The sequence below is a fragment of the Gymnoscopelus microlampas genome (assembly GCF_963454915.1).
Source record: "Gymnoscopelus microlampas genome assembly, chromosome: 9".
NCBI classification, from domain to species: domain Eukaryota; kingdom Metazoa; phylum Chordata; class Actinopteri; order Myctophiformes; family Myctophidae; genus Gymnoscopelus; species Gymnoscopelus microlampas.
The window spans coordinates 12,121,043-12,138,566 of record NC_139946.1 but is presented as its reverse complement, the minus strand read 5'-3'; the positions used below and the strand labels follow the sequence as shown (position 1 = coordinate 12,138,566).

At 41.7% G+C, this 17,524-nt stretch overlaps 1 protein-coding gene across 1 annotated transcript; it reads right to left on the bottom strand.

Moving 5' to 3' along the window:
* Positions 1 to 9,507: 9,507 nt before the first annotated feature.
* Positions 9,508 to 10,719, bottom strand: rxfp3.2b (relaxin family peptide receptor 3.2b; the record flags this gene model as incomplete). The annotated part of the gene is made up of 1 exon (XM_084066720.1): positions 9,508 to 10,719. The coding sequence occupies one exon, from the start codon at positions 10,717 to 10,719 to the stop codon at positions 9,508 to 9,510; it is 1,212 nt and encodes a 403-aa protein (XP_083922846.1).
* Between the last annotated feature and the right edge of the window lie 6,805 nt (positions 10,720 to 17,524).

The window sequence follows — 17,524 nt, the reverse complement described above, 5'->3', positions numbered from 1 at the left end:
GGGACTCGTGGCTGGCCCACAAACGGCTTAGTGATTCGTGCTGGCACCGCCTCTTGCTCTACTGGACCTGTCCACGGTGGTGGCTCAGGCCAGTCATCCTCTTCCTCACCATCAGATTCACATTTAACTGTTGATTTTGGCTGTGTCGCCGTTAACTCCAAGTTGCTACCAAAGAGGGATGATGGGGTCTGTAGGTTGCGGACAGCATTCACTAGCTGTCTCATTTCTGCTTGCAATGCCTTCATCTCGGTGAGTTCTGAAGACATGTGTTGCTGTGTCTGCTGAAGGAGGTGCCTCTCATGGCGAATGTCCTGTAGTTCTGCTCTGGGGTCCAGTGAGGGGGATAGGGGGGTAGTGTGACTTTGAAACCGTTCCCTAAAATCTCTCTCTGAAGACAGCATGGGGGCTAGCTGATTCTCCTGGATGTGCTGTTGCCTCTCGGCGCCATAGCACAGGTCCATCTCTAGAGGAATAGCATCCCGCCTCTGCTGGTGACTTGGTGAGGGAGAGTCATAGGGGGAGGTGAGGGGGGTCATCCTGGCCTTACTCTCCTGGGGAATTGTCTCTACTTCCTCTCTCCATCTCTGGCTGATGTAGCCCAGATGATCCACTTCATAATCTGCATAGCGCACAGGGGGATGAATGTGTCGTCTGGGGCGTGCATCTTGAACCTCATATTCTGGAAATGGTTCCATCTTTGACGTAAAACCAGTGATCTCCGGATCGAAGGACCATTTAATGTAGTGAAGGGAATACAGCTATGCTGAATTTGGGGTGCCGATTGCTATTGTTCACTAGGTTCATGTCGGTGTGTCGGCCAGAACACCACTTTAGGGCCCTTATTCCAGATATTAAAAGAAGAGGACAGAGAGAGGCTTGATTCTGGATTTCTCCTTTTACTTTCTCCCTTTTGCAGTTACAGACATGTAGAAGCAGTTGAACAATACACATGTGTGTTTGTGTGGTTTTCTGGGAATACACAGAATAGAGACAAAACAAGTGCATTAATAAATTGGTCTGTACCAAAATTACTCATCAAACAAATGGTGTCATCTAGCTGGAGAGATAATAACAATAGTATACATTTCACAGTTTAGAATTAAGAATAGCAGTTGTATATCCAAATACAATCCTATGTATAGGAACTGTCATAACCCAACTGTGACTAGAAATTACTGTAGCTTGGCCTTGTATTAGGCAGAATGCATCAGCATGACATGACAAATAAACAACAAACAGTCATAAACTCATATGCAGTAGTTATTCCTAATAACCAATATATGAAGGACTTGTGAGAGAATGACAGGGTATAAATTAGCCCAACTATAATCATCCCTGAACGTCCGCCATTACTGACGAGTCATGGAGCTAATTCAGACAATGGATATTAGCAAAGCAACAGGTACTAGCTTAGATAGCACTTACTTAGCTTAGTTAGCACTTTACAAACTTAATGAGCATGTTTTAGGTCCATAAATATTATTAACATCAACAATGAACTTACGTGGTCATTGACGCACACAACACACTCTAGTTAGGAGCAGGCTCAAACTAACTGAAGTAACATCTTAAAGACGACTGAATACTCTGTATTGACGTCAGGAATGTCTCTGAGAATGTCTGTGGCTTCTAGAACTTTCTCACTGAAATCCCGCGATATCGCGGCAACTCTCGCGGGATTTGACCCGCTGTTCAGAATAAAGGCACTTGGATAGTTTTAGCTTGGCAATCAGTGTTCACAGTCAGCCCTCTATAAGTGCAATATCAGAATGCCAACGAAATAATACATATAATTAAATGCTTAAACCTATAAGTTGGGGGCCTTTTCTACAACAATAGCTTATCTTTTAGCAGCAGTTTTTAAAAAAAGTGTAGGTATAATGTGCAGCAGATACAATTATGTCCAATAGCAGCAGTGTTCAATCGAATGTGCAAAAGGGAGGCATGTATACAGAATATACATAGTATGAGAGTCACTTGTCTGTTTCATTTTGTTGTTTCTGTAGCTATGTTTTAGTCCTCATTTAGGGCTCTGACAGATGCCGGGGGGAAAAAATCTATAAAGCCTTGAGCCCTTAATTGGCTGTGAAGCATCTTTAGACACTTCCAATTTCACAAACACATCACAAACAACATTAACAGCATACCACCAGTCACTATGAATCAGTAAACCTGACCTTTGAAGTGAGAAAAGTGAGAAAACATACTCTCAAGAATCCTCGATCAAGCAACCAAAATCACCAGCACCATTGAGAAACCACTCTCAGATCTAAAGAAAGGCAGATTCCCATGGTAGACACCCTCTTCACCGCTCCTTTCAGTTATTGTCCAAACGTCACACAAATCGGTATACCTTTTTCTCTGCATGTGATCAAGACGTATCTGTCAGATTTCTCATATTCCATTTTTTTCCAAATTTTGCGTTTTCTTCAAAACTAACTTTTTGCTACTCCTCCTAAAGTTCCAATAGGCTCTATGCACAGCAGCCATAGTGTGAAGACATTCACAGATGTTACTAATGATACTAATGAAGGCTCTGTTCCATTCTGGTCAAGCAGAGTCAGGGTGCTGATATTGTATGTTGGCTCACTGGAAACACTCTGCTACACCAGCGGGTCTAAAATTTGGGTCCAGGGACCCTCATGGTTCCTTAAGTGGTGTCCAAATGGCCCCTTACGGATGTGTAACTCTGAGAGTGCACAAATGGAATTTGTACACTCTCAGAGTTATGGGGGTTGTGGAAATTGAAAAATCTGAGAACCACTGTGCTACACTAAATGGAATAGAGCCTTCATTAGTATCATTGGTAACACCTGTGAAGGAAGTGATAATATGGCTGCTTCCAAAGGTTGTGGGTAGGCAACCTGGCCTGGCGGGAGACCTGTGCTCGAGGAGCACACTTTTGTAGTTTATTTAGATGTTATTATTGATATATTCTTCTGCTTTTATTGTAAAAGCTATCTCTTGAGAGCTGTAATAGCACAGACATGTGTGTTGCAGGCAGCAGGGGGGCTGATGGGCATAGAGAATAGGTCTGGCCACATGGTTTCCTCAAGATGATGGTAAATCGACTGCATTCATTTAGAATAAAGCAAACTTTCCAAAGTGCTTTTACTTCACATTCACCCATTCACACGCACACCACAATGGCACAGGTACACAGCTGCATGCTAATGTTGCACATATTCACATGCCTGACGGCTATTCATCGGTAGCAGTTAGGCGCTCAGACAGTGTTTTTGTCAAGGACACTTTGATACACAGCCGGGGATCGAACCCGGCTAACCCCTGAGACACTGCCACCCCCTCCTCCTCCTAACCGATCTTATAACTCTGCTGATTATTTCTTCAAGTCAAAAAAGACTTGATCTTATCAATTTTATAATGCTGATGTGACTTTGATTAATTACCTGCTATGCTAAAGTGCCTGCAATAAATATTAATCTTTAAAATTCTAATTACTGACTTTGTCCCTATTCTTCCTGTTGGAGATCGTAATCTTCTGTATAGGGATGAATCCATGCTAAAGATTCTACTGGGTTTGTTCGAGAAAATTATTTAAAATGTGGAACATTTTAAATTTGTGATGTCCCTATCCAGTTTTGTTCACTATATATATATATCACATCTATACCATCTTTGGTGGTTTTATCACAAAATGAACAAATATGAGATATGTAACCCCATCCATTCATTTTTATCTGCTTAAGAGATTAATATACTCACTCAAAGTCCACTCCACATGACAGAGATGAATGGGGGCGGGGAGGCTCTCATGCATATTTGCTCACATTTACCAAAATATTTATATCTATATTGATCCTCATAAAAGGCTGAGTAGTCTGCAGAACTTTCTGCAAAAACAGAACCTTCAAAAAGTGTTCTGTTTATGCAGGAAGGATTTCAAACATGGAGTCAGCTTCTGTTGCATTTTAAATGACAAAACTTATTTCAAGTCAATACCAGGCTAGGGTGGAGCTATAATCCCCCTATCTGGTCCTTGGTCTCTTGCCAAGTCGTGCCCAAGAGGCATCCTTACCAGATGTCTGAACCACCTCAACCTGCTCCTTTCTATGCCAAGGTGAAGTGGCTCTACTCCAACTCTTATGACTGAGCTTCTCACCCTATAACACCACCACCCTCCAGAGAAAACTCGTTTTGGCTTTGGTGATCTTGTTTTTTCCGTCAGAAACTAAGACTGATCGCTATAGGTCGAGAGCTTTGCCTTCTGGCTCAGCTCTCTTCATGTGATAGAGATCTATCACATAATGAATGATAGAAAATTGTCCTAAGGTTAGGGATTCCTGAACATCATAAAGACATACACCAATTCTATAAATAAATAAGAGTGTGCAAAGCTGCATTAAAAAGTAGTGACATTCTATTTGTCCTTGTTTAGAACATTATACAGTATTATCTTTTTGTCCGAGGTGCTCTGAAGCTGTGGTCTGATGGGAGTAGATGAAAGTAGTGGGGGAGTGAAGACCAGAGTGCTTAGTGAGGCCATTCTTTTTATTGTGTGAAAGTAACGTTGATTTCTCATGCGGCAGCATTAAGCTGCCGCGTTCTAAGAAAGTGGTGAGGTTCAATGCATTGTCTATGGAGACGAGCAACCGCCACTTTCCCCACCGTGTCAAGGCGAGTTGAGTTATATTTTATTTATCTTTTTCATTTTAAGATAGTGACTGTCAGGGACCGAGTTGGTTAGGAGGGACACAGGGAAAACTTTGTTGGTTTTAAAATATTGTTATTTTTTTCTCTTTCTTTTTCTTTGGTTCAAATGAATCGTTTAAGGAATAACAAAAATAAGTGTATCAAATCAACTTAAATAACTGAACTGAACTGATCAATACAACTGAACTCAAAGCGAACTGAACTCTAAACTGACCACTGTGTGACATGAGGTGGAAATATATAGGGACGGGTCAGACCACTGTTAACACAAAGGGGGAAAAGACACAGACTACCACTTAAACAAACTCTAATAACCCCTGCCCCTCCCCATGGTGCAGGGAGACTGTGGTCGTGTGGTGCAGTCCAATTGTCTACATTAGCTTCAGATATGGAGCAGCTGATTCCCAGTCATTTGGCCAGCCCATCATGTCCATTTCTGTCAGCAGCTTTCCACAGAACTGGTACCTCAAAGAAAACTCAGTCAACTCAAATGCAAATGAACTCACAGAAAAACAACTAAATCAATTATGTTATTTCAACTGGTTAATAATGTACAACTGAAAATAAACACACTAAATATATAAACCAAAAGGAAGAGTTACCATCAGTACCGCGGGAAGTAGGGGTGCGAGGGGGCGGGTGGGGTCAGGCGGCCGCCCCCCCTCCCCCCAGGTACCCGCCCCCCCATCAAAAAAAGATTTATTTTTTTTGATAATAAATCGGTAAAATCAGGCAAAAATATGAATTAAATAACATAACTCTAACCTAACCCTAATCCTAACCCTAAAACCGAAATAAAGAAACCAAAACTGGGAAAAAAACGAACCCAATCCGCCCAGAACCGCGCAAAAAATACTGCGCGCGCGCAGGGGGTGCATACCGCACCCCTAACCTAAAAGGTCTTCCCGCGGCTATGGTTACCATACATTAAAGTCTCAATGTGTGGCTGCTGAGTCAGCCTGAGCCATCACACATACACACACCCACACGCACCCAAACAAACAGAGAATACAGAATACAAGGTTTACATCTCGACCCAAAACGAAGCCTCACTCACTCAATCCACAACACAATCACATGACAGAATACATTGCATTTATGTGCCACACGTACATGCCTGGTCTCCTCGGCTATCAATACCCAAAGAGGGTTGATATAAATTAGATATTTCAGTTCTAATGCCTCTGATCTGTTATGCGTCCCGTAAGATAGACGCTCATATGCTGCAACCTTTCCCAGCTCAATCAACCATTCCTGCACAGAGGGTCCCGTCCCCCTGATGTCTTCCACCCCCTCATTATGATCTGCTTTCCCATCATAATACTGGTCTGGATCCATTCGGCATCAAGTCTCTTACAATTAGCAAGGAGCAGAGGGTCACCCAACACATACAGCCTAGGGCTGAAAACGAAGTCACTATTCATAATGTCGAAAATGATCTTATGTAATATTCAATATTCTTGAATAACGGAACACAACCTTACTGTGTGTAAGAGTGTGCCCTCTGCCTTCTCACAACTCCAGCAATTTGCTGTGTCTTTTAGTCTGATTCTGTGTAACCTTGAAGGAGTTCGGTTAAACCGATTGAGTATATTAAATTGAATAAGTCTGATTCTTAATATTCTGACAGATGCTATCCCATTCCTTATCTGTAATTGATTTTTTTTTAATCGTTTTCCAAGACCCGCTTTAATGCAGAAGTCCCCTTATGGGCTTGATTAAAGACCATGGCATAGTAATGTGATGCTTCATGACCGAGACCAAATACTTTGATTATGTTGCCAAGCTCAGATCAGAACGTGAAAACCTGAAAATAGTGAACATTTACGCTTTTTCAAATATATAGGGTGTATAGTTTCAATGTACAAGCTGATGATAGGTTCTTGGTTTACTTATGTATTAGTTTATAATTAGATTTTTGTTGGTTTACTTATTAGTTTATTATTAGATTACTATTTATATGCATTTGATGCCTTGTGTTGTCCTTGCTTATTGTACATCGCTCTGGATTAAGAGCATCTGCTAAATACCTAAATTGTAAATTGTAAAAAGAACAGTGTCTGCCTCAGGAGGTAGAGCAGCCATCTGAGAACCGCAAGATCCTTTCGATACTCTGTTTGATCCCTGGCTCCTCCGGGGTTCGTGTTAAAGTGTCCCTGATTGCAAGACACTGCTCTCTGAACTGCTCTCCCTCCTATTGTGATAATAGTCTTGTAAATACAGCTTTTGAATCTATCAGTGCAGCACTTGCTTGGTCAGTGATTATGCCTCTTTGTTGTTCAGTGCAGTGCTCATTCTGTTGCTAATGAGAGAGAACTCTAATGCAAAATGAAACAAACGACTTCCATTAATAGTTGGAGAGAGCCTGACTGTCAGAGATGAGATGATTATTATCATTAGGCCATGTGGAATAATATTCACTGTTAAGTAAGGCCTTCAAATCACTCAACTGGTCTCAGTTTACGTGTTAGATTTAATGACTACACAGTAAAAGTGTTAAATTATCTATTTGTAACTCTGAGTGTACAAATGGCTACAAATTCATTATTCATAAACGTATAACTTTCTACTGCCTTAAAATCCCTTTCATCATACAAGCTCTTATCCACTCAGCTTTCTCATTTTCCCACTGTCCTTTGAATTCTAATTTGACACGCCACAATTATTCAGAATACTGTAGTTCAAGTTCAGAGCTTTTATTCATTTGTATTTACAGTTGCACTTTATCCATCAATTACATTTTATTCCACTGATACATAATACATACGTACATTGTGTCAACTGTAAAATATAGTGATTATGTTTATAGTCATGATGAAATACAGAGGAAACACAAACAAAATCATATCATCACATTAGTATTTCGTGCTTAAGTAGTCTGCACGATTGACTGGACAGAAAGTGCATGGCTGTGCTTGTTTCAAAGTGCTCTCAAATGAGTATTTTGGTATTTTTTATCAATGGTCTGCATTGGACGCTCTTCAAAGTAACATTGTGGATATGAATCTCCAAAGTTAGTGCGAGTTAAACATACACTTTACAGCAGGGACTGAGACACCTAAAAGCGTTGCTGTGAAAGAACTGCAGTGGGTGCGCGTGTGCGTAGGGGAGCGTGTGCACACGTGTGTGTGTGTGTGCATGTAAAGCACGTGTACACCCGTTGCCAGCCAGAGAACCTTAAAAGAATCTCATCACTGGTCAATGCGAACATTCAGCTCCACGGGATTTCGCCGGTAGAAGAACAGCCAACAGACTGTGTCCTAGCTTAGTACTGAAGCAAATCCTTTCATGTTGAGCCCCCTGTTGCTTCCCTGTGAACAGCTAATGGAATTGGATATCGATTTATTCTTTAGATATAGATTGTCTTTTAGTCTTTCTAAGAAGTTTGCTCTGTGTGGTTCTACCCAGCTTTGTAGAACTATAAGAGTCAATGCTGGCTTTTCAGGACAACATTTTTCATTTGATCTCACAACTTATATAGTGACAACGGTGATAATAACAATAATAATGTACGTTGTTGCCCCGAATGCCTCCCACCGTGAGCCTGTGGGCCTCTGCACCCCTCTACTGTACAATTACGCTATACTGGCTTTGCTTTGGAGGCTTTGCTTTTCAATTGTCCACTTTCACCAGTGATATTTTAGACACTGGGGACATTTACTGTTCCATTATATATATATTGTTATCTTCAATAACTTTTATGTAACCTATAATATAGCACATGCTCTAATGAACAAGTAACTAAGCACATTTTAACCCCATCAGCTGTGACTGGTTCGGCTTTTCCTCAGGCTGCTTGTACAATTGTATAAAATAATATACACAGGACAGGTGCAGGTCAACACTGAACAAAACAATTACATACAACTAAGCATGACAAGCAGCTACTGTAGCATTCCGAGCACTCTCACCATTATTGTTATTCTTTTCACTTTCATCCATTTCTAGACATGCATGAAGTTCTGTTTTCCTGGTTCAATCCTATGGTGAGAAAGTCCTTCATCACTCTACCATCTCATACTGCAAATAGAAGGTAGCATTGGGTGTTCCCCCAAAAACTTGGGCCTTCTTGTTAGTATTAAGGTGTAGTTCTCAGCCTTCGATAATTGACAAATTAAAGCTGCCCTCCATGACTTTTTTTTGTGTGAATTAAATGTTATTTTGACCAATCTGTATGGTAGAGAATATGTTTGTACAATATAACGCGGTGGTCAAAATGACATTTCTCTTGTGAGTAAGCAGTAGTCGTAGGACTTCTGCTGGACATGAAAGTTACGGATTGCAGCTTTAAATGAGGATGATTCCTCCTAACAACGGAGGTGTCGTGGGGAATGAGAATTAGGGATACCATTTCAGGTTCGGCTACTTGAATTGCACAAGCCTCTAAGAGGGGAACATATTTTGGCCGCATTGATGATTGGAATTGTTACATATTCATGACAAATAATCAGAAAGCAGCAAATTTCTGTCAGAGAAAGGGAGTTTCTAGGGTGACCGGAGAAAAAGGTGAATTGGAGAGCAGAGCAGAGCAAGAGAGCGAGAGAGAGAGAGAGAGAGAGAGAGAGAGAGAGAGAGAGAGAGAGAGAGAGAGAGAGAGAGAGAGTTACTGGGGCACAGTGACATCCCAAAGGCCAGTCCATCATTTTGCTCTTTGTGTCAGTGAAGAACACTTTTTGTCTATTGATTGGAGACACGGAAGCTACAACCATCATGAACAGCCACTCATCAGTAAGATAGCGTGTACATTTTCTCAGATGCCTTACTCACACTTTCACTCAGTGAGTCAGTCCAGACAGTCTGACACTCGCTTCACTCTTTCCTTTTCTCTGTCATTCAGACATCCATTTGGACCAGCACCAGAATAGGCGGAGCCTCTGCTACTTTGGCCTTGCGAGGGAGCAGGCGTGTCAGGCTCCTGAAGGAGGGCGTGGCGCGCAGCAGGATCTCTTTGAGGCCCGCTCGAAACTCCTGGCGGATCAGACAGTAGAGCACGGGGTTGAGGCAGCTATTGGTGTGGGCGAGACACACGGTCAGGGGGAAGGCGTAGTCCTGTGCGTTGTAGAACGCCTTGGTGAAGGGCACGAGGTCAAACTTAATGAGCACGCTCCAGAGCGTCAGGGCCTGATTGGGAAGCCAGCACAGGAAGAAGGACAAAACCACAATGGTGACGGACTTGGTGACTTTGGAGCAACGCTTGTGTCGGCCCTGCTCGGACTCCGGGCCGGCGATGCCGGCGACGCGCCGGCTGAGCACGAAGCGCAGCAGCAGGAGATAGCAGACGGTGATGATGACCAGAGGGATGAGGAAGCCCACGAGGACCTTCTGCAGCTGGTACAGCCCGAGGAGAAGCTGGGCGTCCCAGTTACCCGAGTCCGGGAAGCGCACCAGGCAGAGCTCCTCGTCCGACACCTGGACACTGGTGGAGTAGATGGCGTGGGGCAGGGTGGCCACCAGGGACACCACCCAGATCCCCACGCTGGTCCACTTGGCCCTGGCCGCCGCCGCCCGCCGGCTGTGCATCTTGAGCGCGGAGGAGATGGAGTAGTAGCGCGCCACGCTCATGGCCGTCAGGAAGAACACGCTGGCGTACATGTTCATGGTGGTGACGGAGCTGATGATCTTGCACATCACCCGGCCGAACGGCCAGCGGAAGTCCAGGGCCGTGTCCACCGCCCAGAAAGGGAGAGTCAGAACAAACTGCAAGTCTGTGACGGCCAGCCCCATCACGAAGCAATTGATGGAAGACTGTTTCTGCCTGTGTCGCGAGTGGAGCAAATACAAAGCCAGGATGTTCCCCACCAGCCCCAGCGCACACACTACGGAGTAGACAAAAGCTATCATCACCCGCACCACAAAAGTGGAGCCCTCTCCAGTTAATTCCATGATAGATTCCTTGGTGAGAAGTTGCAGCCAGCAGTGCAGCGACAGGTTGCACATGGCGCCCCCACCACAGTTCCCAAGTCCTCCCGCATCGTCCTCTTGGAGCATTTGATGCTCACATATCTCTGGAGCCACAGTCTGAACTCTGCTCTCATTCAGCTGCATGGCTGGACTCTCTCTCACACATCACCCTGCAAAGTTAAATGCACAAGAAAAGTTCTACCCAGAGGAAAAAACATATCTCAATGTAATTTTTATACACCCCTGGACTGGTCCAACTCTGATCTGTGTGAATAAAATACAAAAAAATAAAAATAAAAACTGTGCATCTACAGACTACAGTACATCACTATATTCCGTTGCGTTACTGCCTTTCCGCTGCTCTCGCTCAGTGATGAACTCTGGCGCTCCACATTCTTTTTATACCATCCACGTGCGCGCGCAAAGCACGGTCGCGCAGCTGGAGCTCCGTCTTCCTTCCAACCAGAAAGTCTTTGTGTACAACACAAGCACCATTCACGTGCCCAGCCAGCCGCATGCCCGCATCATAACTAATATCTTGGATATTTTCTGACAGGACTGGAGGACTGACAGTCCGGAGTGTTTAATCATGTTTGCAGCGTCAGTTCCACGTGTCAGTGAAAATGATCGGGAGGTGCGCAACAAATCTGAGTTCTCTCTAACGCCCTGCCAGCCGCGCTGCTCTGCTCGTAGACCGAAAGTTCCACTGCCGTGCGATGTCTCCGTCTTTAGTAAAAATAAACAAAACTATTTCGCTACTCACTGAAACAAAGGCAGTTTTGAGTTGTTGAAAGTCTATCCTCCAGGGTGGGTAGCCTCTCAGGACCCCACATTCTCTGTGTAATACACTTTTTGGGCTGAAAATAAAATATGTCCGCCGGATGAAAATTATATTATTTATTCCACTGCGCCCTCTACAGATCTGGTCAATATAAATTACTATTGACCAGATCTGTAGAGGACGCCGTGGAATGAATACAATCATTTCCGTCTGGCGACATATTTAGTTTTCTGCCCATAAAATGCATTATACAGAGAAGAAGTATAATGAAGCCTCCCACCCTGGAGAATAGACTCCCAACAACACAAAACTGCCTTTGTTTCGGTGAGTAGCTAGCGAAATCCTTCTTCTTTTGTACATATTTCTCACTCTTTATACCAGTAACAGCTGTAAACTGATTGTATGACATTCTATAGTAGTTGTGTATAACTGTCTGTCTCTTATATGTCACCATGATTTGTGTGCATGGGGAACTCATTTGAAACAGAGTCTTCCAGTTTAGTAGACCTCGTATTGTGAATTTGTACTTCCATGTACTGTTGTTCTCATGTCTTACTAAATAAAGTACATCAATCAATCAATCAATCAATCAATCAATCAATCAATCAATCAATCAATCAAATAGTTTTGTTTATCTTTAATTTTGGCAGGGCATTAGAACTCTGGACCAGGGCTAGGCTGCTGAATCCCATTCGCATTTTCACATGAACAAAACGCGTTCCTTTTAATTACTCAGCGTTTAGGGATCATTTAGCAAACATATGGTGTTGTTGGTTTAGCTTTGCTGCCAACGTTGCTATAATGACTCTAGAGACTATACCTTTACAAGGTATATGTGTATATATGAATACTAGGCTTGTATTCATGGCACTTTCTCACTCCTGTCCAGATACTTGGAGTTAGAGTTGAATGGAACGAGGTGGCGAGGTCGATGAGTGAACCGGTGAAGGACGCATGACGCATCATTTGCACCCTCTGTCCGTGTACAGCACTGGTTCCCAAACACTGGGTCGGGACCCATTTGTTGGTCACGGATCTATTTTTATGGGTCACGAAAATATCCCCTTTCTTTCTTTTCCTACATAAAAAAAAAAAACATTTTCATAAATGAAATACAATTTCCAACATTTTTTTAAAAGTATTTCATACATAAAACCAGAAAAATAAATAATTTCCATAAATAATCATTTAAAAAAAAATGTTTTGGTCCCGCACAAAGTCTAATTTCTCTTTTGGGTCTCGAGCTAAGAAGTTTGGGAACCACGTGGTCTACAGTATGTCAGTTCTATCACGAAAATAAATCCTGACATTTTCAGGTAAATGTCAGGGAATGGTGTCTGTCTGCAAGTACATCCATCCGACAAGCTTTTATGCATTTCTAAGGCTGCACATATCTGACAGAGGTCTTATGAACGAACGTCTTTAGGATACAGCTAGACAGCTGACAAAAAGGTGACATGGTTTTGACAAATCCCTGTCTTTTGCAGTTATTTCTTCTTCTTTTCTCATTTTTAAAATGTCTTGCAGGGACCTGAAATGATGCGGCTAGTGACACTATAGCGTCACTATATATATAGGCCCCTTCTGTGAAAATAGGTTTACCTTGAAGGACTAAAGAGAAACATTATTTACAGTCACACTCACTCAAACGACAAAAAAACAGAGAAGTGTTTTTTTAAATATATTTTTAAAATATCTTTAAAGCAATGAGTTGTGAAAGTTTTGACAGCTTTATTACATTATGTAGAAATAAATAAGCATGGCCCAAATATCAATATCAATAGGAGAGACTCAATAGACACACGCCAAAATGTAGGTAGCCACAAAAGGCTACAAAATAGGATGAGTGAGGTGATACATATTTTACTTTCATCTGTAAATCTAACTACTTGCATGGTTCAATCAGAAACACTCACGTCAAAGTAGATTTAACCATTTATTGCCACAAATGGAATACAGTTTAAGCTTGGCGTTAAAGCTCCGCTCTTGGGAGAATATGTCCTGAATTTTGTCGAAGCATATATTCAGGAAATTCTTAAGCAAATCCCCATAGGGATACAATGTCAACAATAAGCAGTACATTGACATACTAGTTAGAATTAGCAATGATAAACACAAGTATTTGAGCCTATGCCAGACTCTAAACAAAGCATATATACATGATAATCACAAGTATTTGAGCCTATGCCAGACTCTAATCAAAAGGTGGAGGCTGGGGTGGAGGAGGAGCTAGCAAAATGCATTGGTTCAGCAACCAAGAAAGACCTAGAGAATATGAAGCCGTATTTAAAGGAACCTCTTTGCTCATGCGTGAGCTGTGATTGGAGTATGTGACGTAATGACCAGCCAGTGCTGTGAATAAGGAATAGAAAGCTGATGTTCACATCAGCTGACTGACAGCTAGTTACAGCTTTGACGTGCAAGACTTCCGTGTCCTGCATGAACTAACGCTATGCTTCATTTTAGTCCAAATTTCAGAAATGACAGCACTGGCATTGTCCTATATTCATGTGCAACCACAGAATATCAAGCTATACCATTTCTGGGTCATGCCCACACAAGGGAAAAGATCACATCTTAATAAAATAAAATGCCTATTCCATGCCATTGCCATGATGTTTACCTTGCAGTATTGGGTAGGCCTACAAGATTTATTTTTATATAGCTACTCCGTCATACTTGCCAAAATATAACACCACGGACATTAAAATTCAGATAGGATATTTGTCATGTCAGGTGGCTGACTGGTCTGTTGCACCTGTTGTCAGTGTCAAACATAAGCATAGCATTCAAAGGAAAAGAAACAGTGAGTGGATGACACATTAATCCGGATTTAGTTAATCCCTTATGGTTCTGCTCCTGTCATTTTAAATAGCTACACTTATCCAGTCACAAGATAACCGTCTTCCCGGTGTTGTGCCCAAAAGTGGTTGTATGCCAAAAAGGCTCATGGTCGAATAAATCATTTTAATTGACTTAGAATTATGGCCTATGCAAGGACACCCCACATTGTTGAAAAATAAAGAAAAGCACAGTGATTTAAAGCTATTTAACGCTAACAACAAATATGACCTCCTTTTTTTGTTTTCCCTACACGTTTTGCATTATTGCCAAATAGGCTGTTATGAGATCAGACCCTTCTGAATGGCCTACTGAGTGAGTGAGTGAGTGAGTGAGTGAGTGAGTGAGTGAGTGAGTGAGTGAGTGACTAAATGAGCAGAGTGATAATGTTTAGCTGAATACTTGACCACTGTTTGGCTCAGTGAAATAAATGTAATTTTATTTTATCACACACACACACACACACACACACACACACACACACACACACACACACACACACACACACACACACACACACACACACACACACACACACACACACACACACACACATTTCACTGTCAACTATAGGGGTAATATGCGACATAATTATGCATATTATGCATGGTTTATGAGGGGGCGGCAGTGGCTCAGGGGTAGAGTGGTCGGATTAAACAATCAGGTTCCCAGTTCGAACCTTACCTTAAAAGATAATCAACGGAGCAACTATTGAAGATATCTTGCCATTCACCAATATTTGCAGTTCTATCATGGCAAGGTAACTACACAACCCAAACCTCCAACAAAGTGCTATTGGACTTAAAGCAAAGGCTGAGTAAAAGAAACTTCACCCTTTAGCCCTCAGAAAGCTCTCTGCAAAATAGTATGCACTGTAAGTGCTGTACCTGAGTTGATTGCTTCCTCTATCTACACCTCAGCTGTTGTCCCAGAACAAAAGATAAGTATGCACGTTGTTGTGCAAACAACACAATCTAGAGAAAACATTGGCCAGGCAAAATATAATTATCTTTAAGGACCACTGACTTCACCCATTTTCAACCTATCGTCATATAAATTGGTCCTCACTAAAGCTCATTATAATAATGGTAACATTTTTGTCTATTCACTCTGTGTCTCAGAGGATGGCTGTGGACAGTTACATAATAGGCAGATTTGGACGTTTCAAAAAATATATATAACGAGCATTAGTGAAAACCAATTATTTGAATATAATGTATAGGTTGAAAATGGATGAAGTGGTCCTTTAAGTAAAAGTTGAGTAAAATAATACTTTAACCCACAGAGAAGTCTCTCTGCAAAACAGGATACACCGTAAGTGCACATTCTGACTACGGCATCAAAGATACACATGAATACACTTGAGTGGCAAAAGGAAAGTCATTTGAACTAGGAAGAATGACGTTGTGGATATCTGAAATGGCAATTGTGGAATATGAAAATGTCTCTGAATATCTGAAATAGGATTACTACATTTTGGCTGGGGAGAATTGAATGACAAATATCTGCACTCCATATCCAGTCTAGCTATTAAGTTATATTAAATGCAGGTAGGCCACTTATACTTTTTTAAAGATACCACAGTCCTATTTCCTCCCAAATAATTATCATTGGGTGTTTATGGAGGAAAAGTGTTCAAATTCACATTTTCTGCAGACACACCCAACAGTTCATTAAGATTACCAGTCCACTTCGCATATTTCATTTCTGCTGCTACTTGCACAAGAGACTGACTGCATTTCTCTGCCTTTATTTTGTTATTTGACATTTTCCCCTTTCCCCCTGTACTGTTATGATTAACTATTTTGCAATTGCAATTTGTGGAAGTTTGTATGGTAAATAATTTCACCCAGTCTTTCACACCAGCAAACTTGAAGTTGAACTTGGAGTAGACTCACCAAAGCAAAAGCTAATCTACAAGCTTGTTACAGTAGATCCACCACGCCTGTGAGCTTGTAGATTGTTTGTTTTGTCAGGAAATACAATGAAAAAAGTAAGCCCCAAGACTTACAGGAAGGTGAGTCAGCCAAAGATACAAAACTGAGAGAAACAACAAATAAACAAGGCCAAAAAAAATATCCAGACTCCCAAGGGCAAGACTGGACAGACAACTCAGGTGGGCAAAAACAGGGTACAGAAAAACAAGACAAGACACAAAAACATCTCCCACAGGCAGGGTGACCTAGACACAGGACTGTGTAAGTCGTGGATTACATTTGGCGAGACCCAAGGAAGCTGCAGGGGGAAATAGCATTCAGATATGACATACAACTTTGAGCATGTATAGGAGAGCCCCCTATAGGCCTAAAGGAAAGTGATTTTGGAAGTGCATCGTATTATGAAGTATAAAATAGGATTCGTTTATGGAGAAAGAAAAACATAAAAAGATGAAATATGGAGATACAAGGTTTCTGTCCGACAGCAACAATATGATTTTCAGGCTTAGTGAATATGAGAAACCATTAGCCAAAGTGCTTTTGAAGAGGTGCTGTGTGTGTGAGCAGAACACTGGGAAGTACTGGGAGCCGTCCTTCACTGATTCTGTATAGCCCCCATGCACACTCACTTAAAGGGCAATACCACTTTGGTAGAGGTTTGGGTTGTGTATTTACCTTGCCACGATGTGACTCCAAAGGTGGGCAAGAAATCAAAAATAATTGCTTCATTCGATTAGAAATTGATCATTCAAAATATGCTCCTCTTTGACTTACATTGTACAGTGAAACAGCTCTCAAAGTCACTCTTTTAGCACATAAACGAACACAAAGTTGATTCAGACAATATAGAGCATCACCAAACCCAGTACAGTTTTTTTTATTTTATAATAAAGTATTTTTTATAAAAGTTAACTTCCTGTTGATTTTACTATTTTCATTAAGAAGAAAACCCCAGTCTGGGTTTTCTTCTTAATGAAAATAGTAAAATCAGCAGGAAGTTGGACATTTTTATTAAAAAAACAAACAGTACTGGGTTTGGTGATGTTCTATATTGTCTGAATCAACTTGGTTTGCATTCATGTATGTGCTAAAAGAGTGACTTTGAGAGCTATTTTACCGTACAATCTAAGTCAATGAGGAGAATAATTTGAATGATCAATTTCTGATCAATGGAGCAATTATTTTTTGCATTTGCGTTCTTGTGTCTGTCCGTACTTCCCCCCGCATAACTCGAGAACCGAGGTCAGACCGATCGACTTCAAACTTGTCGCGTGTATCGCTGCTAGGGACCAGAAGGAGTGGCGTGCTGAGAGGGAAGTCGGTCGGTGGTTGTCAAGAAATATCTATAAATCTACAAATCTGTCAGTCCGTCTAAGTCCCTTGTATGCCC